Here is a 26,168-nt window from a genome sequence, read left to right as displayed (position 1 = left end):
AACACTTTAAAAACAAAAAAAATTAAAAGATACAAATTAAGAACTGGGAAATTTTTGTGTGTTCCCAGATCAAAATCTTGTCTTGGTTCAAAATTTGCAAACAATAACATTAAATCATCCCAAACCCTGTCTCTGCTTTGTTCTAAGGTAATTTCTCGAATTCATTTTCAGGATTTTGATTGTTAAGTGTATTTGATTGGATTTACTTCTATTGACCCTTGACTGTTATTCAATTGAACCGTGTAAAGTTTTAAACTTTATAGATAATGATGCATTTGGGTGTTGGTGCGGAATTTTTGTTTGATGGGAAAGCCCATTTCTCATATGGGTTTATAGTCAGAGGTAATTTGATACATGCTTTTACATCTTCCAATATATATCAGGTATGTGTTAGATATGGTACTGCCTTCCCAGATTTTGTTGAGAGTGTACACAACTTCATTGCTGAGAAACTTCCTCAATTGTCCAAATTTTTCCAGGCAGTAACATCCTGCGGTTTTGGTAGATGCGTTGTGAGGTAATCTGAAAGATGGATCTTGAAGGCAAAAAGATTTGGGAGGGGTAACGTGGCCTGTTGATTGTTTGTTTTTCTATTTTTCTTGATAATGCGAATGTGCAAGATAACTGCCTATCTTCAGAATAGTTGAATTGGAAGCTTTTGGTTTACCCTGGGGCATACATAACATAATCATTTACAGAATGCAAGCAATAATTCTTTTATGATTCCTATTAATTATTAAATAATGTTATTTCTCCAATTTCTGTACCACAGAACTTTCTTGATTTCTTGATTCACTGTTTATTATAGCCTTACGTTTTCAGAGAATTTTGCGGGGTTTATAGTCAGTGATATAGCAAATGGAGCTTAATGGAGCTTTGTGATCATGAGATGATCATTAATAAAAATCCCGCTGAAGTCTTGCTCTAACATTTGCTCTTTTGACCAGTGTTACCTTGCTCGAACAGGCTAGTTTGACCCGGAACTCACTGGATCAGTTACTTGACCGATTCGAATCAAGTGTTGGACTAACCATACATCAGACACTATGAACATCGGTTCAAATTTGTCAGATTTTATCAAAACAAATGATCCGATCGGGTCATCAAAACCGGCAGGTCATACACTTTTATTAAATATATATACATATATATTGGTAAATGCCTTATTATACATGGTTAGTTGATGATATTTGGTAAAGGAATTATATGTGCTTACTTGATACTTGAATTTTCTTTTTCTTTGTTAATTTCTTTTACAATATATTATATTTGGTTACCATATATGATTCTTTTTTTTATCCCTACAAAAACTACATATGTTTATAGCCGTGCATAACAATTTTTTATATGCATTTGAGTATTTTTATATATAAAATATAAGTTTTCATGTACTAACATGGGTCATGCGTTGGTTGAACCAGTGATCCAGTACCTTGACTGGGTCAATGGTCGGGTCGGATCTGATAAAATTGCTATTGACAATAGGTCATTGATGACTAAATAAAATTAATGCTTAGGTTCTATAATGTACGTTAGTCAATTTCATTGATTTATTTTGTTAAACTAGTGCTTATATTCCCTTTTCTAATTATTATTTGCATATGGGTTAAGCAAGTATGATGCATTGCTCTTTGTTTTCTAGTAAAAACTTCAACATGATTCAGTTGGTTGTCATGATTGAAGTTTGGTAAGTCTTTTCCCACAACCAACACTTAGTGCTGACTAGGGATATGCATGGAGTGGTTCGGTTCAATTTTTGTTAAAAATCGAATCGAACCAATTTTAATCAGTTTGTTTTTCAAATTGAATTAGTTTTCTTTTTTAAAATCAGTTCCAAAACATGTTTATGGTTCATAATCGATTTTGATTCAAAATTTAATTTTAAACCTGTTTTGATTTAAACCGATTTTATTTGCCCAAACAAGTTCATGATGCACCCTCAAACGTTTGGATCAAGGAAACGAGAAACACGTGTTTGCTTGGAAGAATATTCAATGCCAAAAAAGAAGAAAGAAAGAAAGGAAAAAATCTACCATACATCGCTATCAAAAAGTTCATTGCAAAATTAAAATATTGTACATCATTCATACAACCTATATTTATTCAAAAAAAAATCAAATTAAAGAGATTGCAGATCTGTAAGGAAGAAAACAATGAATAATGAAAAACCTCCCCTCTCTCTTGTTATATATTTGCAACAAGTATTAAGATGAATATCATGAATACAAATGAAATCAGAGTACCCTAGATGCAATAAATCGAAGAAAAGTGCAAGACAAAGACCTAAAATCAAATGTGAAAGAGAACATAAATAAGGAGGAGTATTTAAATACCTGTTTTATATAGGCGTAGCGAGATAATATGCAAAAATGCCTAAAGTGAGTTTATTACAATATCAGAATCTAACGAAAAATATGACAGAGTTACGGAAGCGAGGCTTATAAATGTTGTGCTCATAAATCAAAAAATTGGAGTTAGGGTTCAAAGCAAATATAAAAGCGGTTTAAGACCAGAAAAAATGAATATCTAATTGTTTTTACGGATTGGTTAATAGCCGTTTTAGAAAATAAAATATAGTTTAATATAAAACCAAAAAAATGATTTTTTAAATATGAATCGATTTGATTATCAACCAGTTTAGTCTTTTTTTGGATATTTTGAACATCCCTAGTGCTGACAATAGATATTAGACTAATTTCTTTATCTTTTAAAAACTACTCTTAGTGCTAACATTTCCTATATAGTAATTTTGTTCAAGTAACATAACTATGTTACTTTTTTTGGAAGATATTTGATTCTTGCTATTATTAATTCATTATTACACAATGAGATGTATTTTCTTTGGTAGTCTTATTATTTTTCTCTCTTGGGTGGGGGGGTTATTACGAGTATATCCAATTTCAAATGGTGCACTCCCGATAACTCAGCTATTATATCACGCGCTTCAAGTAATTAATGTACAAGCTAATGCGTTTAGCTTAGTTAACTTTTGTCCTTAGTCAATTAGTTTGCTGAAACTACTTTCTGTTAGTTAGTTCAGCTTTGTATAGCTCAACTAGTAGCTTTTCAGTCATAGTTTTTGTCTTTATATACTCTCTCACGTAACCTCTCATTCATTCATAATATGAAATTAAAATAGAAAGATGCGACATTTTCTCTTGTAAGATGGTATTAGATTAAAACTTGTTATCTAATTTTTCATGGTCATTCTTGTTTCATTAAACAGCTCCATACATGGAGTATTATTGGTATAGCTGAAGCATCAATGTACTCTATGTGATAATCACTTTAAGTATAGGCCACACCAAAAATAAGATCGAGCTTCCTTCTTCCTTGTCTTTGAAAACAGCTTCAACATCTTCTATTTCAGATTTCATTTGATGGCATTATAGATTAGGCCACTTGTCAAATAGTAACTTACAAAATAACTCTTCCAAGTTTCCTTTTATTCCAAAGGATCAAGTATCACCATGTGAGCAACATCGCTTGCCTTTATCTCAAAGTTCCAAAATATTCAAATTTTTACATAGTGACATTTATTGGTCCATTTTCTATTCCCTCTATGCATGGTCATCGCTACTTTTTGACATTAATCGATGACTTTTCATGCTATACACAGCTTTTTCTTCTAAACACTAAAGTTGAAGCGTTCACCCAACTAGTTATCAATCATGTGTAGACTCAATTTCATATCACACCACAAAAGTCCGCAGCGATAATGGCCCATAATTCACCATGCTTGATTTTTATCTTAATAAAGGCATAATTCACCAAATCAGTAGTGTAGAAGCTCCTCAACAAAATAGTATCGTTGAACGAAAATATCAGCACATCCTTAATGTTGCACGAGCCTTATTATTTCACGCGAAATTACCTCAGTTCTTCTAGTGTTTTATTGTGTTACATGTTGTTCATATTATTAACCAACTGGTGATACCCTTGCTAAGAACAAGTGCTCATATGAGATTTTATTTGGCATCCCTCCCTCTTTTATTCACCTACAGGATTTGGTTGTCTGTCGTATGCTTCTTCTTTTTTGAGAATTCTTACAAAATTTTCTCAAAGACCCCATAAATGCATCTTTCTAGGCTACCAACAGGACTTAAGGTTTTATTCTCCTTGGCCTTCAGTCCAAGAACATATTCCTTTCTTGAAATGTAATATTTTTTGTACTTATATTTCCTTTCCATGAAACCAACCCACCTTCCTTTCCTATTTTACCTCATCCTTCCACTACTACACCTACACATGACCTATTAGACCCTCATTCGCCTACTGCTCAGCCTCCTACAATACCAAATAATACCACTGCTCCATTGAATATTCCCACCATTCCAGATAACACCATTGCTCCATCAATTGTACCTGAAACTCCCACCAGATGCTCAACACATACCAAAAGAGCACAAACATACTTAAGTGATTATCATTGTGGTTCTTCGTCATCAGAATACCAATCTTCCTTCAACACTTTTCCTTAGGATTGTTATCCTATATCTCAGTTTCTTTCATATTAGTCTTGTTCCTGTTTATATCGTAGTTTCTGTTTTGATATTTCTACTAACAAAGAACCTAGTTCCTATGCCCAAGCTTCCAAGTTTCCTTGTTGGCAGAAAGCAAAGACTGATGAACTAGTTGCTCTGGAGTTAAACCACACATGGATTCCATAGACCTCCACCCTATAAACACCATATTGGGTGCAAATGGATTTACAAAATGAAACATCGTGTTAAGGCACGTCTTGTTGCCAAAGGTTATACCCAAATGGAGGGTATCGACTATCTTGACACTTTTTCACCGAGTGCCAAACTAACTAGTGTATGTGTTCTTATCTCTATAGCATCTGCCAAGGGCTGGTATTTGGAGCAACTAGACATAAATATTGCCTTTTTACGTGGTGACCTTCATGAAGATGTGTACATGACATTGCCTCCTAGTTTCTATTGTGATTCACCTCACGAGGTTTGCAAGCTTCAAAAGTCATTGTATGGGCTCAAGCAGGCTAGTCATTAATGGTACTCAAAGCTCACATTAGCTCTTACATCCCTCGACTATGTCCAATCTAATGCAGACTTTTCTTTGTTCCTGCTTAAGACATCCAACTCTTTTACTGCACTCTTGATATACGTGGATGATATCGTCCTTGCTGGTGAATCTCTCATTAAAATCCAACGGGTAAAGTGATTCCTTGATGATTTATATCGTATAAAAGATCTTGGGCAACTTTGTTTCTTCTTGGACCTAGAAATTTCATGCTCGTCTTCTCGTGTTGTTGTTAATCAACGCAAATACACACTTTAACTCTTATCTGATGCTGGTTTACTTGCCTACAAGCCTACCTCTACTCCCATGGATGCTTCCACCAAGCTTTCTGTGATCAAGGTGAACCCTTTATAGATACTTCATCTTATCATTATCTTGTTGGTCGTTTTCTTTATTTGAAAACTACAAGGCCTGATATTAGCTTTGCTATCCAACATCTAAGTCAGTATATTTTCAAGCCAACTGTTGTTCACACTACTACCTCAACCAGGTTCCTTGATTCCTCAATGGTTCTCCTAGGAAAGGATATTTCTTTCCATCGTCTAACCAGCGACAATTGTCCGGCTTTGCTAACTCTGATTGGGCCTATTGCCTAGACACTCGCAAATTAGTTAGTGGGCTTTATGTGTTCCTTGGCTCTTCTTTAGTATAACAACGATCCAAGAAGTAGACTATCGTGTCCAGGTCTTCTTCCAAGGCTGAATATTGAGCCCTTGCAAGCCTGTCATGCGAGATACAGTGGATGTATTTCTTGTTACAGTATCTAAGCATTCCTTATTCTAAGCTTGCTCAGGTTTATTGCGAAAAACTTTAACTATTTATCTTACTCAAAATCTGGCATTCCGTAAGAGGTCTAAACACATTGAGATAGACTTCCATATAACAAGATAAAATCCAGAAAGGCCTCATTAACCTCCTCCCGATATCTTCTTCATCCTAGTTAGCAAATGTTTTTACTAAGGCTCTCCATCTTGCTCCTTTTACAAATTTGGTTAGCAAGCTGGGCCTTCATGATGTTCATGCTCCAGCTTATAGGGGGTATTACGAGTATATCCAATTTCAAATGGTGCCACTCTTGATGAGTCTGCTTTAATATAATGTGCTTCAAATAAATATACAAACTAATGTAGTTGGCTTAGTTAACTTTTGTCGTTAGACATTTAGATTGCTGAAACTACTTTATGTTAGTTAGTTCGGCTTTGTATAGCTTAGTTAGTAGCCTTTTGGTCATATTTTTTGTCTTTATATACTCTCTCATGTAACCTTGTTAAGAATGTGGCTTCCATACTCAAGATGGGGGTGAATTGAGTATTACAAGATTTTCGCAAAAGCCCTCTTCTAGTTTCTAAATAATCATTTCAAGCAAACTTTGATATGTGAAAAGCCAATCAATACATTCAAATAATTCATAATATATAATATATCACAATTATAAAACTTATACTAGCACATACAAGATATTAAAGAAGCAATTAAAGTGCTAGAAATAAAGAGTTTAAAGTTTAGAGAATTGCAAACACAATATATCATGGTTTGGTCACCACCACTAGTGACCTACATCCAGACTGAAGTCGCTTGATCAACTCTTTCACCAATGGTCAAGCTTCACGGGTGCTTGACAAACCTTTACAATCTTCCAAGACTTCGGGTTCTTGGATACCTTACAATCTCCAAGTTTACGGGTACTTGACAACCTTATAATTCACTCCAAATTTACTTAGGTATTTCGCTACCTCTCAAATAATGGGTCTCACAACCCTTTTAACTCAAGAATACAAGAAGGAAAATGTTTGGAAATGAATATACACTCTCAAAGAGTGGATATACAACTTGAAGCACTATGGGTATATGAATTTTCAAGATATGAGCTCAGATATGTTTGATATTTGAAAGATATGAAAGAATATACAAATGATAGTGTAGAAGCTCTCAAAGCATGCTTAATATGTGTAGGAATGATGCCCAATGCGTTTTAGAGTCATTGGGAATGCATATATAGTGTTTACATTGAAAACTAGCCGTTTATAGTCATTATATGCATTCTGTCACAGTGGTAATCAATTACCAAATGGTGGGTAATTGATTACTGCTTGGTCGAACCGAGAGTTGCTCGGGAATATTTCTTTCAGAGAGCAAGAGTGTAGAGTAGTAATCAGGATTGCCAACAGGAGCAATCTACTCTGACTAAGAGCAACCCTCTGCAACTATACGCAAGCGTACGTGTCAAGCAATATAGGGTATTATAGCCCCAGATTTATCGTCCTCAGGGAGCAGTTGTGAAGTAAGAAGCGCTAGAGGAAACTTAATTTGTAAAATGAAGCAATAAAAGAAATCACTATTCTCAGCTAAGCTTCACAAAGAGCAATCTATGGGCAGCTAGTTAAACAATGTTAACCATTCTGAACCAGATGAGAGCAGTGAATGACTTAGCATGGTCATCAAATAAAAAGGCATCAATTGAAGTAACTTTAAGAGCAGTCAACGAAATGAAAGTAAGAGCATCAGCTAGTAAAACACAGTTCAGTTATCGTGAGGAAAAGGTTGTGAGAGGAATTGAGTTAAGATTAATTTCAGAAATAAAAAGATCAAGTAGGTGTTACGGGTTCCATGTTTTCATCCCTTTGGTTAACCTTGCCTGGTAGCATATTTTACAAGTGGATTTTGCTCATTCCCTTGTTTTGCTATAGGTAAGCAGAGGGTAAGGCCTTACTCTCCACATTACTCCATAGTACTTGGAGTTATATGCAAGGAAACCATGCTGCCTTCTCAAAAGAGCATGGATTCACATGGCAGTGCTCCCCATTCCAGGTGTTTCTCCCTCCTTTCTTCAGGCTAAACTACCCCAGGATTTTGAGAATGCTCCACACGCCTTTGTCAGTGTTTCATCAACCGAGTGGTCCCGGGATGAGGTTGCCAGCCCAAAGGGTTTCACAAAATCAATAAATTAAACCAAAGAGCAACTCAAAATTCATTTATAAAATATGTGTTCCTTACAAAGCTATCCTAAGACAAAAGGGATTACTTCTATGGAACCCTCACCTACTTAGAGGAAGTTAGCTTCTAGTGAGCATTTTTACAAAGAAATAAGAAAACAAAGAGACAACCAGTCCTAGGATGGGTGCTGATTCTCCTCTTTATGAGGATTGCTTGTTCCTTTTATAGGGTTCTTCATTTGATCTCCATTGTTCCTTTCATCAAGGGTCGTGTTTTGTCTAAATCCTCTCCAATGGTAGCTTCGCTTCTTGCCAGCTTGCCTTAAAATGGAAGTGGTCCCCCTTGCTTTTGGCTCCCTTTGTGAGTAGGAGTATCGGATTCAGGGTGGCACCTCCACTCCTTTTGCTGTAGCTGACGTGGCGGCTCCCCATTGCTCAGCTTCTTTGTTTTCGTACTGTAGCAGAGGCAGCACCTCCACCTTCTCTGCTGTAGCTGACGTGGCAGCTCCCCATTGCTTCTTTTGACTGCTGTTGTACTATAGCAGACTTCTTTTTCCTTTCTGCGCAACACTCATTCTTCTCTCTTTATTTTGTGGTTCCTTTTGATGGGCCTTAGGTATCCTGAACAAAACAAACTAACCCAATAGTCATATGTGAAAAAGATAATGTTAAATTGCTCCAGGTTTACCTTAATTCTCACTTTCGGCATTGCTCTGGTCCACTATTCAAAAAAGTTGCTCTATATGAAAAGAAGAAGGTTAAAGGGCATGATTTATAACCAAAACATGGGTTTTGTGGAACAATTTGCACTTAATGGGTCTCAACTCTTGAGGACTATCAATTACCATACGCTGGTAATTGATTCCCAACTTCACAACAAGAATACTGTTTCATATTTTGGGCATAACTTGAGTTATACTTGTTGGATTGATGTGATCTTAGTCTCGTTGGAAACATAAAAAAAAGATCTACAAATTTTATGAAGAACACAAAATCCAAATCCATCATCTTGGATACGAAAAATTGCATGGAAGGAAGCAGCAAAATTATACAACAAATTTTAAGTTCAAATGTGTTCTAGCTTGCTTCCAACCATTTTTTATGAAAGATCTTGACTTGATAAATTTGTTTTGAATTTATAAAACATGTTAAGGACCTTTTTCATGGGTTTTTCAAATTTCTTTCAAGTATATAAAAGTTATGATTATGCAATTCGAAAAACACGTTTACTTTGATAAAAACTTTGAGCTCATGCAATGCAATCTACCATATACCCTCACATATATTCTAAGTCCTAAAGATATATTCTAAACATGATTTTAGACTTAGTTTCATGTCTTGTGTCTTGGAACTTGACTTGAGTTTGATGCTTTGACTTGTTGGATATGACAATGCTTGACACTTTGTTGGTTTTGATCATTTTTCACCATGATTATGATATTGTGATTCTCTTAGATGTTGTCTATGATTTGTTGTCTTTAATCTTGGTGTTGCTATTCTAATTATTCCTTGTTGCTCTTGATCCAATGATCTAGCAACTTTGACATGTCATTACTCTTCTTGTGTGGCTACATCATACATCTTCAATATCCACATATGATTGATGCTTTTTGCTCTTGATTAATACTCTTCTCTTTTTGTTGTTGCCACTATGTAATCATCAAAACGTATATTGTATCTACAAACCTCTCATTCATTCAAAATATATTTTCACAAATTTACAATAGAAAGATGCCACGTTTTTTCTAGTAAGAGAGGGGTAAACATTGTAAAAAATAGAATGAGATGGTTAGGTGAAACCATAGATATGCTCTTGAGTCTTGATGAATCCTTTGACTTGCAAAACTATTTTAACTTGTTTCCATGAGAGTGTATTATCTTTAGTATTCTCGTATTATTTTTTGGATACAAAAATATGGAAAAAATATATTTCTATTTTTGTTAAAGAAAAATTTTATTTGTCACACTCACATAAAAGTGAGTGGGTCCCACTAATCATTTTTCTCTCTTCTCTTTAAAATGGGGCCCACTCTCTTTTATATGAATGCGGCAAATAAATTTTTTCTGCAGTAAAAGCAGAAACATTAATCCCAAAAATAAATATTATCAAACTGGAAAGAGGATAAACAAAATCCTCCCAAGGAAATCACAATGCTGAAAGAGAACAAACAGAAAAAATCCAAATAAGAAACCACAAAATAAAAACAACCATATGACAAAACTGAAAAAGGGCTCACCGCAGCTGCCCAAAATGCTAAGTAAAAATAGTATGGGCCATAATGGGGTTCTTTTTTTTTTTTTTTGGTAGATAGCCATGATGGGGTTTAAATTGGCACAGGTGCATGTTTAAATCTTTATAATCTTTTATACTTAATTTAATATGAAAGTTGTGTAAATGCTCTATGACTTCCTAGTATATCTAAAATAACTTCCTTTTTAAAAAATGAGGAATCCAAAAAAATATAGGCTAAAATATAACTTGCATCCTTAAACTTCACCTTGTGCTTTTAATTGTTTCAATTAACCCCTTATACTTTGTGATTGAATCAAATCAACATCTCTGTTAAAATTTTCACAAACGGTGTTAAATCTCACATGCCCAAACCCCAATTAGTTCAAGCAAAGGAGAAACAGGAAGTAAAAGGGGAAGCTAAGAAATCAGAAATCAAGAACCTAAAGAAATAAGAGCGAAGAACAATGGAAAATGGAAATTGTGACGATGATCGGGTTCATTCGCTTGGCGAATTGTGTTATCTTTGGGGCATGAGCCTTTTAAGATGGACTTATTGAGCACACTAATCAGAAACGAAGTGGTTGTCTTGATGAGATTATGGATAATATAATGAAAAATAGAAACTAGACTTCAAAGGATTTCTCTTCAGTTATTCTAAATCCCAAAAAATCAAAAGCCTTATCAGAAAAAGTCTTCACCCCTAATTACATTACTGCTATTACTTATGAGCATCTACTTGTTGGGTCAGCAACAATGTCCGTCACTTTGTCTTCCATTGTATATTTGGTTGCTAGGCATCCAGAAGTTTAGGAAAATCTACTTGAAGAGATTGATGGGTTTGGTCTTGTAGATCACACACCCACTTCTCAAGGTCTTCATGAAAATTTTCTTTATCTTGATCAGATTAGTTGAACTCAAAGAACTCAGTCAAGTTTGAAGTTGCAAGAGCCTAACATATAGCTAGAACACAATTGTCGGGCGAACGAACCCAATCAATGCCATGATTTCCACTTTCCATTGTTCTTCACTCTTATTTCTCTAAGTTCTCGATCTCTGATTTCTTAGTTTCTCCCTTTTTATTCCTATTTCTCCTTTACTTGAACCAATTAGGGTTTGGGCATATGAGATTTAACACTGTTTGTGAAAATTTTAACAGAGATGTTGATTTGATACAATCACAAAGTATAGGGGGTTAATTGAAACAATTAAAAGCACATGGTGGTAATTTGAAACATGGTCAAAGTTCAAGGGGCTAATTCATATTTTAGCCAAATATATATACAACAATAAACTTTGGTTGTGAGTATTTTTCTTTTATTCTGAATAATCTTTTACTTTTTTCTTTTCTGAAATCTGGAATTAACAATTCGCTCAAATGTAACGGGATGTAAGTATGTGCTTTAAGGTAGGGGTGTTCATCAACCTGCGATGACCGAACCAAAAATTCGATAAACGAATTAATCGAGAACCGAAAAAAAATCACATATTTTAATGGATTGGTTTTCGGTTTGATTGGTAAAAATCAATCCAATGTATTATGTATATATTATTTTTGAAATTCCACTAATGCCTTTTTTCCTAATTCAATAACCTTTACTCGATTACTCCCTTAGTTTTAAATCCTAGAGTATAGACTATTCCTAAATTCACACCCACCTATGTCTCTCCTTCTCTGTCTGAAGAGCCCACTTTCATTCCAAAATCCAGAGGCTTCCTCCACCGCGCTGTTGCCGCCCGGGAAGTATGGAAGAGAAAGATCGTGACTTAGAATCTAGTTGTTTTGTAGACTTGGAATCTTGCATATTATTGATAGCAAACTACCTTGTTTTAGTTTTTTATTGTGTATTACTTTATTTTAACTCGTCATGAGTTTTAAGACTTGTTTTAATTTGAAAACTCGAATTTTTAAGTGGTTTATAACTTTGTATGGTTTCATTTTAATATAGCTAGTGATTTGTATGGCTGAAATTTTAGGTTTTTCGAAAAATCAAAAACCGATCCAATACAAATCAAATAAAATTGGATCGATTTTGAAAAAAAATTCAAACAAAGGGATTGGATCAAATGATTTTTGCTTTAAAACTGATCCAATTCAGATCGCGAACACCCTTACTTTAAAGGTTCTTCAAGACAAAACTTTTTTGGATTGACACATAATTACTTAAGAGGTAGATATATATAAAAATTAAAAATTTCCCTTACTTTTATTTATCATGTCAAGTTTTGTTAGAGAAGTTCTTTCCTTAATTGAAAAAGAAAAAAGATTTTTTCGTACCCGAATCTTACATTATTGTTATACTCGTTAATGATATTCTAATTATTAGTTATTAACACGTGCGGATTGATTAACAATTTTTTCTAAAAGTTAATAACATTCTAGAATCATTTAACCATTCAGTGCTCCTTGTTGATCAACAATAAGACATTATTAATTATTGTACCAAGTCTAAAGATTTTGGTGTGCAAATATCCAAACTCTTCAAAACTAGAAAAATATTTATCATAATATTTCAATTCTTTACTTAAATTTTTTTTTTTTACCTACTCTCAAATTTATCACGTTCAACATAATAAAATAATTTATTCATCATTATTATTATTTACTTTTCACCTAAAATAGGATGGGAAAGGACAACAAGCACAACTAAAAAAATGTCATTTTCTGTCGAAAACTTTCGACGGAATACGTTGTCGGTAAAAAATTATGTCATTGATTTTGACGCAATATTTTTCGTCGATAATTTCCGTAAAAAATTGAGACTTTTCTAATAGTAAGGATTTCAAAGTTTAAATGACTTAATATAAATAATAAGACATTATTGACCGGAGTAACAATGTTGTAAAAATTTTGGGGTCGAAAATAACAAAACTATTTGAAACGAGAAATATTTATCATAACATTTCTAATTTTCACTGGAAAGAGATTATGTTTATTTTTGCATAAATTTCTAAAATTCAAAACACAATAAAATACTTTATTCATCTCACTATTTTCTCTCCCTTCTTGCTCAAACTAAGAGAAAAATGACAGCACAATTTGAAGGTGAAGAAAATACATGCTCATGCTCAAGGTAATACACTTGTTTTCATGCTAAAGTGCATCAATTTTTTCTTCTTTTCTTTTTGGCAACAAGATTTTCTATCCCCTCCACAGGCTCTTGTGCAAGGAGTAGCATAGATTCCAATGCTTCAAATTCACTAAGACGCTTGTTTACATGATACTTGAACTCTTTTAGTGAACTAGAAAATTCTTGAAGCTCAGAGAGTTGGGTCAGTTGGTATTTATCTAAGGCCTTTTGGACCTCACCCTTATTCTCATCCTCACGCACCAAGTCCATCACATCAGCATATTCTTTGTTTAGCTTGCCCAAGTTAACACCTTCGGAAGAGGGGTTGCCTTGGATCACATCACCTGATTTGGGCTCTTGTTGAAAAAAATTGTTCGCAACAGCATCAACACCTGGGTGCCCAAATGAGTAAGGCTTATTCCCAGGAGAGAATACAACAATAGCAACCTCAGCCCCACACAAAATGGATAACTCATTTGCTTTCTTGAATAGACCTGTTCGACGCTTTGAGAATGTGACTTGCCTCGTGTTGGTGTCCTTCACCATTGCAATCTCAATTTTTCGACGACCCATTATTACTAAAAGAAAAAAAAAACACAAAGATTAGAAAGAGGGGTTATTGTAAAAGACACGGGCTATATGGTTTCCCCACACCCCTATTATATACACACACTCGGAAGAGATTCGTTGTTTCTAATATTGAATTTAAAAATCTCTGTGATTTTCATTAATGGACATTGTTTTCAATGATATGGAAGTGTTTCAATATCTTCCCACTTTTACAAAAGTGCTCTTTTTTATTTTATTTTTAAATTAAATGAAACTAACATATTTAGATTTATTGGAGGACAAGAAATCTATTTTTCTTTTTTTTAATTCAATGGTACTAACAAATTTAGATTTATTGGAAAACAAGAAATCCAAATCCCATCTTTACATCATGGGAAAAAACATTTATGCTTTTAATAAAGAAAATATTTTTTTTATCACACTCACATAAAAATAAATAAGTCTCATTATAAATATAAGAGAGAGACAAATAATAAAACTCACTCACTTTTATATGAATGTAGCAGATAAATATTTTTTTACAGTAAAAAACAAAAATGTTAATTATAAATATAGAAAAGTTTTGCCACGACCCTCTGTCACTTTCCCAAGTCACCTAAAATGAGTGGACGCGCTCGTATTAAATTTTTACAAGATTTGGTAATATCAAATTTTGGTGAGAGTATCTATCTTCATTAATATTGACAAATTTTAATTGGATTCAGCTTATTTACTGTCTAAAAAAAAGAATTAGACATAATTTTAACATTACTATAACAAGTGAATTTTTATTTTTTTTTGGTAAAGTAACAAGTGAAATTTTAATATGAGATTACCACTCCTATTACTTTTGGGTTGTTGTATTGGAATAAGAATAACCACATACATATAGCTTCTAAAATGAATATATTGTACAAATTATTCAATAAATGGATTCGTTTTTTCTACAGTCAATGTAGATAAATTATTTACATTGAACTCAAAATGATATCGTTTTGAGGCGAAAATCAAGGTATTTTTGTAATTATAATTTATTTCAGAGTTATAATAGTCTTTTTCATTATAATTTTTTAATTTTTTAATTCAAAACGACGTTGTTTTGGGAGCAAATGTAGATAACTTATCTATATTCACTGTAGAAACATTAAAGCCTTCAATAAATATGTGTTAACCTTAAACCGTATGTTTATCTATAATGTTTATTGGATTAGGTGAAAATAATCTAACTATGTTGACCTGATTAATTAACAAAATATAAACTTTAGGTGAGATTTTTTTCGTTCAGTCTAATTTGAACTTTTAATTCAAGTTTTTATATTTTTTTTTAATTGATGGACCCAATTTAATTTTATCGCTCAAAATTTATATTTTTTGATCCAGAACAAAATTGTATAATTTTTTAATCATGTTTCAAAAAAAATCGATATAAAAAAATATGATTTTAGTAATATTTTAAAAAGATGCCAATCAAATTAAATTGGATTGATTTGCATTAATAATTTTTTTTCATTTCAAGCAAGCTAAATCAAACAGACGAATTTTATATAATTTTTTATTAAATAAATGTCTATTTTAGTTTACTAAATATAAAAATTTATAATTTTTTTAAAAAAGACAACATTAATGATCATTAATTATCATTTAAACATTAATTCAATCTTATTTGTAAATCAAATATTAATAGGTGTATTCTTCAAAAATTCCCATAGTTTCGGATAAAAAAAATTCATTACGACATAAAAATTTATAAGTGAAAAAGTAATAAACTAAAACTAATAACCATAGGAAAAAGATTAGTATAAAAAATGAAGGGTAAATTCTTCGAGGCAGATTATATTTACAATTTTTTTAAATAAATATTTATAAATTTTTACTTATAATTTCTTATAATTATTTTATCATTAGATTAAAATTAAATCATTGACTATTATTAATGTTATTATATTATTAATAATTTAATTTTAATTTAATAATAACAAAAATGATAAATAGATTTTTTTCTAAAAATATTTTTCTACTCAATTTTTTTATATATATTTTTTATTTTATACATATCTACATTTTCTAATTGATTATTTGTTTTTCCTTTATTTAATTTTAAATTTATTTGGATACGGTATTACATGTTAACATTAATATGAAAAAAAGTGTAATATTTAATAGGGAGGGTCATACTTATTACTAAAGAAATTTACTATCTTTACAACTAATTTAATCACCGTCGGATCAGAATTAAATCTAATAGCTCACAATCAATCTTTATAATCTTAAATTTTTTATCCTTTTATTCTCTCTCACTTTCACATTTTCTCTAGATTGATAACACTCTTTCCATCCTCTCTCTCTATGTCTTCCAATTGCACATGACCAAGTAGTGAACGACGTTTTGGATTACAACGATATTTTTGTTTTTATTTTATGAGCAATATAGCATCATGAGTTTCCCATATTTTAGTGGAAGGAACAGGATGACCAGAATTTGTGTTATAGAAATGAATTCTCGTTTTCATCGTACAAGAAAAATAATAAATAGCTGAATTCCTTTAAAAATTCTTTTATTTTCTTTGTAGACTTTTTTTTTTTTTTGGTACATTGCCAGGAGGTATTCCCATTCAACTTTCTCCGGGCACCATGCCCTCGGGGTACGGCCTGTTTGGGCTAGCCCCTCATTGTAACAGTGGGTGCACTAAGCTTTGCAACCGGAGAAAGGACGAGACTAATATCCAACCGAAGATTTTTTGGCTTATCCTCTGGCCCCCAAAGATTTTCCAAGAAACTGCTTGAGACAGGGTTTGATCCCTGCACCAAGTAATCCCATGGGAGCTCAGCTGCCAACTGAGCTACCCTTGGGGGTTTCTTTGTAGACTTTAACCTCGAATGCGCAAGTTCTAGGGTTTTTTGACCTCTTTACTCTTCATTAATTAATTAATAACCATTTTGCCCCTTATTCAAAATTATCTACCAATTTGTCCCTCTTTAATCGATTAAATTGAATATTTAATCGATTAAATGATCAAAACTGACAAAAATGGTTGACTCAGAGATTTAATCGATTAAATCTCCCTATTTAATCGATTAAATCTCCTTGAGTTTGAAACCAACAAATTCACGTCTTGATGGCTGGTGGTAGCCACTGGGCCTGAAATTTTTCTTGTAGTTCAACACGTTTCAGAATGCTTCATCAAGCTGCAGAGCCCCAATGAAGAATCAAACGGAATCTGCTATTTAGCACCTTGGGATATTCTTATGCTGTCTACACACTACATCTAGAAGGGCCTCCTCTTCAAGAAACCTTCATCACCACATAACCAACAAGATTTCATCCATAATCTGTTGGATAAGCTCAAGCACTCCCTTTCTCTCGCCCTTATCCATTTCTATCCATTGGTTGGTCGCCTAGTTACCCACAAAACCCAAGACCCTCCCTCTCATGCTATTTTCGTTGATTGCAGTAACAGTCCCGGTGCTAGATTTATCTATGCAACCATGATGGTCATACCATGCCCTTGTTGACCATCCAAGTCACTAAATTAGTTGATGTTGTTTTCTTAGGTTGCTCCATGAACATGGTATGAGATTTTTTCAAACTCAAGGAGATTTAATCGATTAAATCTCGAGTCAACTATTTTTACCGATTTTGGCCATTTAATCGATTAAATATTCAAGTTAATCGATTAAATATTCAAGTTAATCAATTAAAGAAGAGCAGATTGGTAGATAGTTTTGAATAAGGGGCAAAACGATTATTAATTAATTAATGAGGTGCAAAAGGATTAAAAAGCCCAAGTTCTAGCCATAAACATCGACCATGTACCGCGCACATTAGCCGCCACTAGTGTTCCAATTCTAAACTGCGCTTGTCCAGTTCCTGCTCGCTCGTTACTCTATAAGAAGCCTTCCCTCTATCCAAAATTTGTTTCGTCTATTTGGTACAAATGAAATCGCTCCCCTAAACTTTTATGCCAATCAGTTATGGTTTCCTTGCAAGTTTTGAAACCCACCAATCTTCACTTTCACTTTCTCAATCCAATTTTCCCATTAGTTGGACATGTAATTCCCGCTCTCAATTGAAAGAACTAGATAGAGTATTGTCAAACCTAAAGAGAAGTAAAGGTGAGAGAGAATAAAATCGTAAAAAATAGGATTTTAGGGAATGTATTGGATTATGATTTTAAAAGATTATTTTTTGATAAAAAATCTTATGAATTTTAAAAGACTATATATAATTGAAGTGACTCTAAAAGATTTTTATTACAATCAAAATTTTATAAGATTAGATCTTAAAGTATTTTAATAAAATTAAGGGAAAACTTCATTTTCACCCATTGTGGTTTTGTGATTTATCATTTGACCCCGTGGTTTTAAACTTATCACTTAAATTCATTGCGCTTAAATAATTTATCATTTAACCACCCGTGGTTTCATATTTTCACTTAGACTCCTTATGGTTAAAAATATTTTCACTTAGACCCTTGTGGTTTAAAAATAAAAATTTAAAAAAATAAATAAGAGGAAAATAAATTTTCCCTCTTTTTTATTTTATATCCTCACCTAAAGCATTTAAGGTTTAAAAACTAAAAACAAATTCTAAAAAAAATTCACTTATTTTTATCAAGAAAATAAATTCAAATCATATATTTTTATTTTATCTATTTAACGAAAGTAAATATCTTATTTTGATAGTACATATTTAATTTATCATAAATAATATATTTTAATTTCATCTTAAATAATCTTTTTAATTTCAAATATATTTTTAAAATAAAAAAATTAAGATAATTTATAAATTAATTTCAGAATAGATAACTTAAAATATATTTCAAACCCTAAATGCAATACATGAGGATATAAAATAAAAAAGAGAGAAAATTTATTTGAAATATGTTTTTAAAATGTTTATTTTTTAAACTACAAGGGGTTTAAGTGAAAAAATTTGTAACCACAAGGGGTCTAAGTAAAAATTTTAAACCATAGAGGGTTAAATGATAAATTATTTCAGCACAGTGAGTGTAAGTGATATGTTTAAAATCACGGGGGTCAAATGATAAATCACAAAACCACAATGGGTGAAAATGAAGTTTTCCCTAGAATTAATAAGATTTGAAAGGACAATATAAATTTATAAGATTTTAAAAAATCATATGAATTTTTAACAAGCAATCAAAATTACAAGAGTCAATAAAAAACAAAGAAATGTAATGATATTAATAAAAAATAAAATAAAACCTAATATAATTTTCTCAATTAGTAATTTCATGCCACTTAATATCTTACTAAGCAGCATCTCTCAACATATCTATATTAGCCCTCCACGCATTAACATCTTTTCGTTCCTGCTCTTGGGTTTGACCAATGTGTTGAAACTTATCTTCTTAATTTGATATCAGAGCTATGCACATATGATTATAAGATCCATAATTTTTTTATTTATTAAAATGATTCAAAATTTGTATATAAAACCTAAAGTTTATGATAAAATTTTATTTGAAATATTTTGCAATTGATCTTGGAAACCTTTGGGTTTTTGTTCTACGTGATGAGAGTTTTCAACCATATATCACATGCATGCTTTCATTAAGTATTCTAAGAAAATTTTGAATCTAAATTTCTGAATTTTATTACATGAAAGTTTAAAAAAAATTTAAATTATTTTCAATCGATACATTGAAACCTCAAATTGCTTTGGGGCTTTTGAAAAACAAGTTTTTACTGATCTATTGACACAAAAATTGTTTGAAATCATTTCCTATAGCGAAGGAATTTCGTTCACGAGTGTATTATTATGAAACATAGATTCATATTATGAAAGTTTCAATTTTTCTTTAAATCGACTTTGTTTCATTAATGTAAAATGAAAGTTGGTTTGGGATTTTTTGTTCCTCTATTGTTTTTCCACTTTTTTACGTTATTTTTAATACAAAAATCACACATTGTTGTGCCTTCAAAAATCACGACTCATAACTTGAAAAATTATTTTTTAAACTTCCAAAAACTCTAAAAAATCGCTAACAAATTTACTATTTTTGAGATAGATTATATTAAAATCTAGTTAGGTTGTTACTTCTGGGTAATTTTATAATGAAAATCACTAAAAAATTTGTTGTTTTTGAACCTTGACGAAGCTCCATGTCGAAACCCGATTTTGAGCGGGTCGACCCACCAAAAGAAGAAGACACTACAATATAAAAATCTCAAGAAATCCTAAGGGTCAGGGTTAGATTATAAGAGAGACAAGAGACCTCATATTTATATTTCTTGCTAAACAGTCTCACGAAATTCATACCAATAGAAAATCCACTAAAATCCTCATATTTTTGTATAGCACAAGATTGTTTTTCTTTTGTTTAAAATACTGATTGAATACCACCGGATTTGTATGAATTTTAAAATAATATTTTAAAATCTTAAATCTCATGATTTTTTTCAATCTTTTAACATCCTAATTAAATACCAATGTATTTTTTTTATCTAAAAATAATTCATCAAAATCTTTTAAAATCTCAGTCCAATATATCTCTTTAAAGATTGATTGTGAAGAATTAGATTTAATTGTGATGTGATTAAATTGATGGTAAATACGGTAGGATATTGTAACAACCAATTAGGGTTACTACCAATATTATTACTAATCAATTTCACCGTTAGATCGATTACGGTGATCCAACGGTTATGTTTATTTCCATATTTGTATGGTTATGATTTCTAATATTTAATACTTTATATTTATTTTCATCTTTGTATGGTTATAATTTCTTATATTTAATGCTTTCATATTAAATATGGAGAATCATAACTATACCAAAATGAAAATAAATATAACCATTAGATCAATATAATCGATCTAACAGTAAAATTAGTTAATAGTAACTAACCCTAATTTATAAATGGGTAAAATTAATCTTATGTTACATAAGATAGTGTATTTTATGGTGCGAAACAAAATCAAGGTGGGTCCCACAAAAAAATAAAAAATAAAAAAATCAAAATGGGACCCTCCTCAATTTTATTTCACAACATAAAATACAATTTCTTATGTAACATGAGATTAGTTTTACCTTTTATAAATATGTAAAAGTGTGTATCATTTTAAAGGATATAACGTTGTGTCATTTTAAGTGAGAGAAAGAGATAGATAAAAGAGAAAAGAAAGTGGACAAAAAAATATAAAAATGTGAGTTTCATATCTTTATGAAAGTGAAATAATATAAGTTATTTTATTTAAAAACACAAATATTTTTCCTATTTAAATATGGTAAAATTCTTTGGCGGAAAGGATAACCTTCTCGTATTTCGTATATCATCATAAACAAAATTTGCTTTTCTTATTATAAAAAAAAAAAAAAAAATTTGCTTTTCTATATAACCCTAACCAACAAACCAACCCGATTATACCTAAGAAACAGCTAAGCCAATTTCTCCGAGCAGGTCCCGGTTTCCTTCTTAGTCGCCGTTGTCTTTCTTCCTTCACACAATTTTTTTTTTTTTAATTAAAAGATACAAAAGGAAGAACTGGGTAATTTTTCTTGTGTTCCCATATCAAAATCTTGTCTTGGTTCAAAATTTGCAAACAATAACCTTAAATTACCCAATCCCTATCTCTGCTCTGTTCTCAGGTATTTTCTCTTATTCATTTTCAGTGTTTTGTTTGGCCAAGTGTATTTGATTGGATTAACTTCAGTTGACCCTTGATTTAAATTCACTAGGAACGTGTAAAGTTTTCAATTTTATTAGATAATCATGCAATGTGGTACTAGTGTAGAATTTTTGTTTGGTGGGAAAGGCCATTTCTCAGATGGGTTTATTGTTTGAGGTAATTTGATGCATGCTTTTACATCTTCCAAGATATATCGTGTATGTGTTAGATATGATACTGTAGTCCCAGATTTTGTTGAGATTGTACAACTTCTTTGCTGAGAAACTTCCTCAGTTGTTCATATTTTCAGGCGGTAACTTCCTGCGGGTGGTGGATGCATTTGTTAGATAGTTGGTTGATGCATTTGAGCAGCATTTTTTGAGGTAATCTGAAAGATGGATCTTGAAGGAAAAAGATTTGGGAGGGGTAAGAACTTGAGATGTGGCCTATTAATTGTTTGCCTTTTTATTTTTCTTGATAATGCGAATGTGCAAGATAACTATATATCTTCAGAAATGGACTTTCATATTGTTTTGGTGATTACTTTGTTAGAATAGTTGAATAGGAACACTGTGGAACCATTTGGTTTACCATGGGGCATACATAATACAATCGTTGAAAGAATGCAAACAATAATTCTTTTGTAATTCCTATTAATCATTAATTACAAAAGGTTAGTAGTTGGAAGAGCTTTCGGTACCACAGAAAATTCTCCATTTTTCTGTACCTCAGAACATTCTCAATATCTTGGTTCACTGTTTATTAGAGCCTCACGTTTCAGAGAATTTCGTGAGGTTTAAAGTCAGTGATATAGCAAACAGAGCTTGATGGACCTTTGTGATCATGAGATGATCATTAATAAAAATCCTGCTGAACTCTGGCTCTAACATTTAAAAGTTTGAATTCCCCACCTTTGTTTTGATAATAGGTCACTGATGACTAGATAAACTATTGTTCATGTTCTATCATGTACGTTAGTTCTTCTTTGGTGGATATTTTCATAAACTAGTGCTCATGTTCCCTTTTCTGATTACTATTTGCATATGGATAAAAGCAAGTATGATGGATCACTCTTTGTTTTCTTATAAAAACTTCAACATGGTTCAGTTGGTTGTCCTGATTGAAGTTTGGAAGTCTTTTCCATATATTAAATTTGGGAAGTAATTCTGTTCAAACAAGATAACTCTCTGTAAATGTTTGTTGGAAGATTTTTATGATTACTAATTCATTATCACACAATGAGATGTAATTTTTTTGTCTTCTATTTCTTTGTTGGGTTTTTTTTTTTGGGGGGGTAAACATTGTACGGTAAAAGGCCATGTAAGAAGGTTAGCTGCAAACATAGATATGCTCTTTTTACTTCATCCTTTGACTTGCAAAACTATTCTAAGTTGTTTCTATGAGAGTATATTGTCCTCAGTATTCTCAGATTGTTTTTTGGATAGAAAAATAAATACTATGAAAGTGGAAGGAAAAAATAGGAAAGGATAAAAATCCTCCAAAGGAAACCACAAAGCTGAAAGAGAACAAAAAGATATAACCCACATAAGAAACCGCAGAACAATACCGAGCCATATGACAAGACTGAAAAGGAGCTCACCACAACTGCCCCAAATGCTAACTAGAAAACATAGTTAAAATAACTTCTGCATCAAGAGGATGATTCTAAATTGAAAAGAAGCTCAAAACTACTATCCTGCAATATCCAAAACAAAAGCCAACTTCGAAGCTTAAATAAAAACATATTTCAGCCTTCTATTTCCTTTTTGCCCGTGAATAACTGAGGTTGCTTATCTTTGCAGTTCCTTTTCCATTTTGGTTAAAAACCATCCTTAACATCCTTACCCAACGGATTAACCAACTCTAACCCCAATTAATCTAGAGGTGATTATGGAGCTTATACGTCACTTGCATTGCCTAATGGCATAGAGAGTATAACTTCCTCCTTTGGTGTCTTCTCACTTTGACCAAAAGGCTATAGCTTTTGTCAGCATCTGTCAAAGGGAGAATTCCTTCTTCAATATGATGGATAACAGAAGGATCTCCTAAAACATTAATCTTACCCTTTCTGGAATCATGGAAGCCTAAACTAAAGGTTTAATTAAGCTCAACACTTTCTGCAGGGGCCTTTACCAAAGCTTTTCCTCTGTCAATCCCTTCATTGGGCCTCTGGAGATCCTCACTTCTATCAGATTTACTATTTAAATTGTCACATGCATTCCCTGTTATTAGGTGTTGCTGATTCATTTCTATCGGGACGTTGTTTTAGATTGCTCTTCAGTTTTTGATTTTTTTAATTTTTATTAAAAAAACTTGGAATCAATGCATGAAGTTCTTATTTCTTTCAGTATATTTTGTTTAGTAAGGTTGTTTCTTGGAATTAGGCAATAGAGAACTTGGAGGTGCTCGTGATCTCATAAATCAATATAGGCTTTGGCCATACTATGAATTCTTCTGCAAGAGGTCACTTCCGCTGTCAATTTCGGAGACACATTATCTTCAGAATGTGGTTGGTGACACAAAAATCAAGAAGGGAGAAGGAATGGAACTGGATCAGCTCTGTAGGGACACCTCCATGAGTGAGAATAAAGCTTGCTTGCGTCCTTTTGACTTAGGTGTACTAAGTGAAGCTTTCCATGTGAGGGAAATGGATCCTATCCACCTTTCTTCTGTAAGATTCTTAATCTTATTGCCTGGCTGCATTTGATCCTTTTCTTAACGTTAAAGAAAACTAAATAATTCTATGATTGCTATGTTAAAAAAATGTGTCATGCGAATATGTTGTAAACAGGCCCAGAAGGGGCTACCAAATGCAGCGCCAAAGTTGGAGAACCAACCTAGAGAGAATGAGAGAAAGAACAGAAAGGACAAAGATATCTATAGAAATGGTGAAAAGTATAGGAAGCACAAACGACATCGAGTAAAAGATGGAAGTTGTGTAGAAAACAATAGAATTAGACAGCATGATTCACAGCCATTGCAATTGAAGAATCAACTAGACAAGGTTTGCTCTCAATCCTTCTTTCCACTTTTATGCATTGTGTCTTACATTAAATTGAATGTTATTTTTTTTAATTACTAAATTACTCCAACCTCCCCTCTATTTTGCATTTGTTATACAAAACCTCTCATGCTAGGATAAAGATGCATACAAAGATTTTCACCATTCCTACACTCTGGTTTTTATTATTATTTTATTTTTTTACACAAAACCCCTCATATTTTATAAATATATACACTTTTAAGTTCAATTTTTGATGGTGAACTTCACAGAACTGTTTGTCAATAGTCAACCATTTGGCTTGTTACACACAAAAATAATGGTTGACCATTGAATAACAGTTTGGTAAAGAGCACCAACTAGTAGCGGACCAGCTATTTTGAAACACAAATCCATGACAATCCCCTCAGAAAAATCTTCGCAAAATTCAAAGTGGTAGGAGGATTGGTTGATTTTAGTTTTAAATTTTCCTAGCCATAGAGAGCATTAGAGCAATCATGGTCTCTCGGCCAACTACAAAAGATTTTGTTTTGATTCTTTTGAATCTGATGACGAATTGAAATGTGGTTCCCCAATTAGATGTAGCATATGAATATAATAAAACTACTATATTCTAACTGTGTATAATACAACTGCTTAATTCTTCGCAAATCCATGTATATGTTGTCAATATTTCCATATTTCCATAGTGCTTGTCAACATGGAACTTTTGATAGTTGGGATGGGAGAGTGAATAAGGAAACAAAGAAAGTAACAGAATCAGTGTCCTTATTGTTGGAAGAAAAATTAGTTTTTTTTTAAATGATTTTTTTTCCTTATTCTCTTTTCCTTTGTTTCTTCTTTTAAATTGAAATTCAAAAAATTATGCAAATTTGAAAAATGATTCAACACAATATTTGGTATAAAATTAACTCAACCAATTTTTTATACAAACTAAATATTATGTAGAACTTGTTTAAATTTATGCAATTTGATGCTGCATGATGAAGACACATGCCAGATTTTTAGGCAAATTTGGATACATTATTTGTTCTTGGGTGCATTTCAAAGTTCAAACGACAGTAATTGCACTCATGTGTTGAAATAATAAAGGCTATTTATGTGCAACTTGAATTAAACTAAAATCCTATTTTCTTTCCGTTTAACTTTTTCAGAAAAGGAGGGCTGAGACAAGCAACAATCCTTCAGTTTGCAAGCGATCAAATACTAGACAATGAGAAGCACAAACAGAATTGCATAATTTTTTTTTCCTGGGAATATGTGATCCGTTCAGAAGCTAACAGTAAACTCTGTTTTGCTACATCAACAATTTGCTGTTCTTTTTGTATTGTGAATCTGTTATTACATGTTCCCATCGCCATTTGGCTGTTCTAAATATTGAAATGATCGAAAAACTAACTGAGCAGGTGTGCAGTAGATTTAGCCCATAAAATCATCTAAGCAAATATTCGGCCCTAAATTGGTTACAAAAAATCGGGGGTGAACAAGGTTTTTTTTTTTTTTTTTTAAGAAAAATTGTAAGCAAGTAATGAGATGATTTGTCTCCGGATAAGTTTTATATATGTTGTAAGTTTGAATTGTACTTATTATCTTATATGGAACTTACAAGTATAAATGAATGGAAATGATATGAAAGCAAAATAAAAATAGGAAATGATATGGGTTGATAAGCGCATATCATGTGTTTGATGTATATTAAATATACAGC

General features: G+C 32.1%; 2 protein-coding genes across 3 annotated transcripts; one reads left to right on the top strand and one right to left on the bottom strand.

Moving 5' to 3' along the window:
• Positions 1 to 13,310: 13,310 nt before the first annotated feature.
• LOC133297772 (agamous-like MADS-box protein AGL29) lies at positions 13,311 to 13,850 on the bottom strand. Its single transcript, XM_061496967.1, has one exon. It carries the CDS (start codon positions 13,848 to 13,850, stop codon positions 13,311 to 13,313), a length of 540 nt encoding a protein of 179 aa, XP_061352951.1.
• A 7,357-nt stretch (positions 13,851 to 21,207) lies between these two features.
• On the top strand, positions 21,208 to 25,926 carry LOC133297787 (probable mediator of RNA polymerase II transcription subunit 19b). Of its 2 annotated transcripts, none has more exons than XM_061496986.1 (5): positions 21,208 to 21,439; positions 21,770 to 21,885; positions 23,844 to 24,130; positions 24,251 to 24,463; positions 25,615 to 25,926. In XM_061496986.1, exons 2-5 carry the CDS (start codon positions 21,855 to 21,857, stop codon positions 25,675 to 25,677), a joined length of 594 nt encoding a protein of 197 aa, XP_061352970.1. In that variant the 5' UTR covers positions 21,208 to 21,439; positions 21,770 to 21,854; the 3' UTR covers positions 25,678 to 25,926. The 2 variants fall into 2 exon arrangements, with proteins under 2 accessions (XP_061352970.1, XP_061352971.1); XM_061496987.1 differs by having other exon boundaries at positions 21,754 to 21,885.
• Positions 25,927 to 26,168: the final 242 nt, after the last annotated feature.

This window comes from Gastrolobium bilobum, unplaced genomic scaffold (assembly GCF_033153095.1).
Source record: "Gastrolobium bilobum isolate Gb01-03AN ecotype WA unplaced genomic scaffold, APGP_CSIRO_Gbil_v1 utg53966, whole genome shotgun sequence".
Taxonomy (NCBI): Eukaryota; Viridiplantae; Streptophyta; class Magnoliopsida; order Fabales; family Fabaceae; genus Gastrolobium; species Gastrolobium bilobum.
The sequence above is the reverse complement of the archived record's forward strand: the minus strand, read 5'-3'. Positions and strand labels throughout refer to the sequence as shown.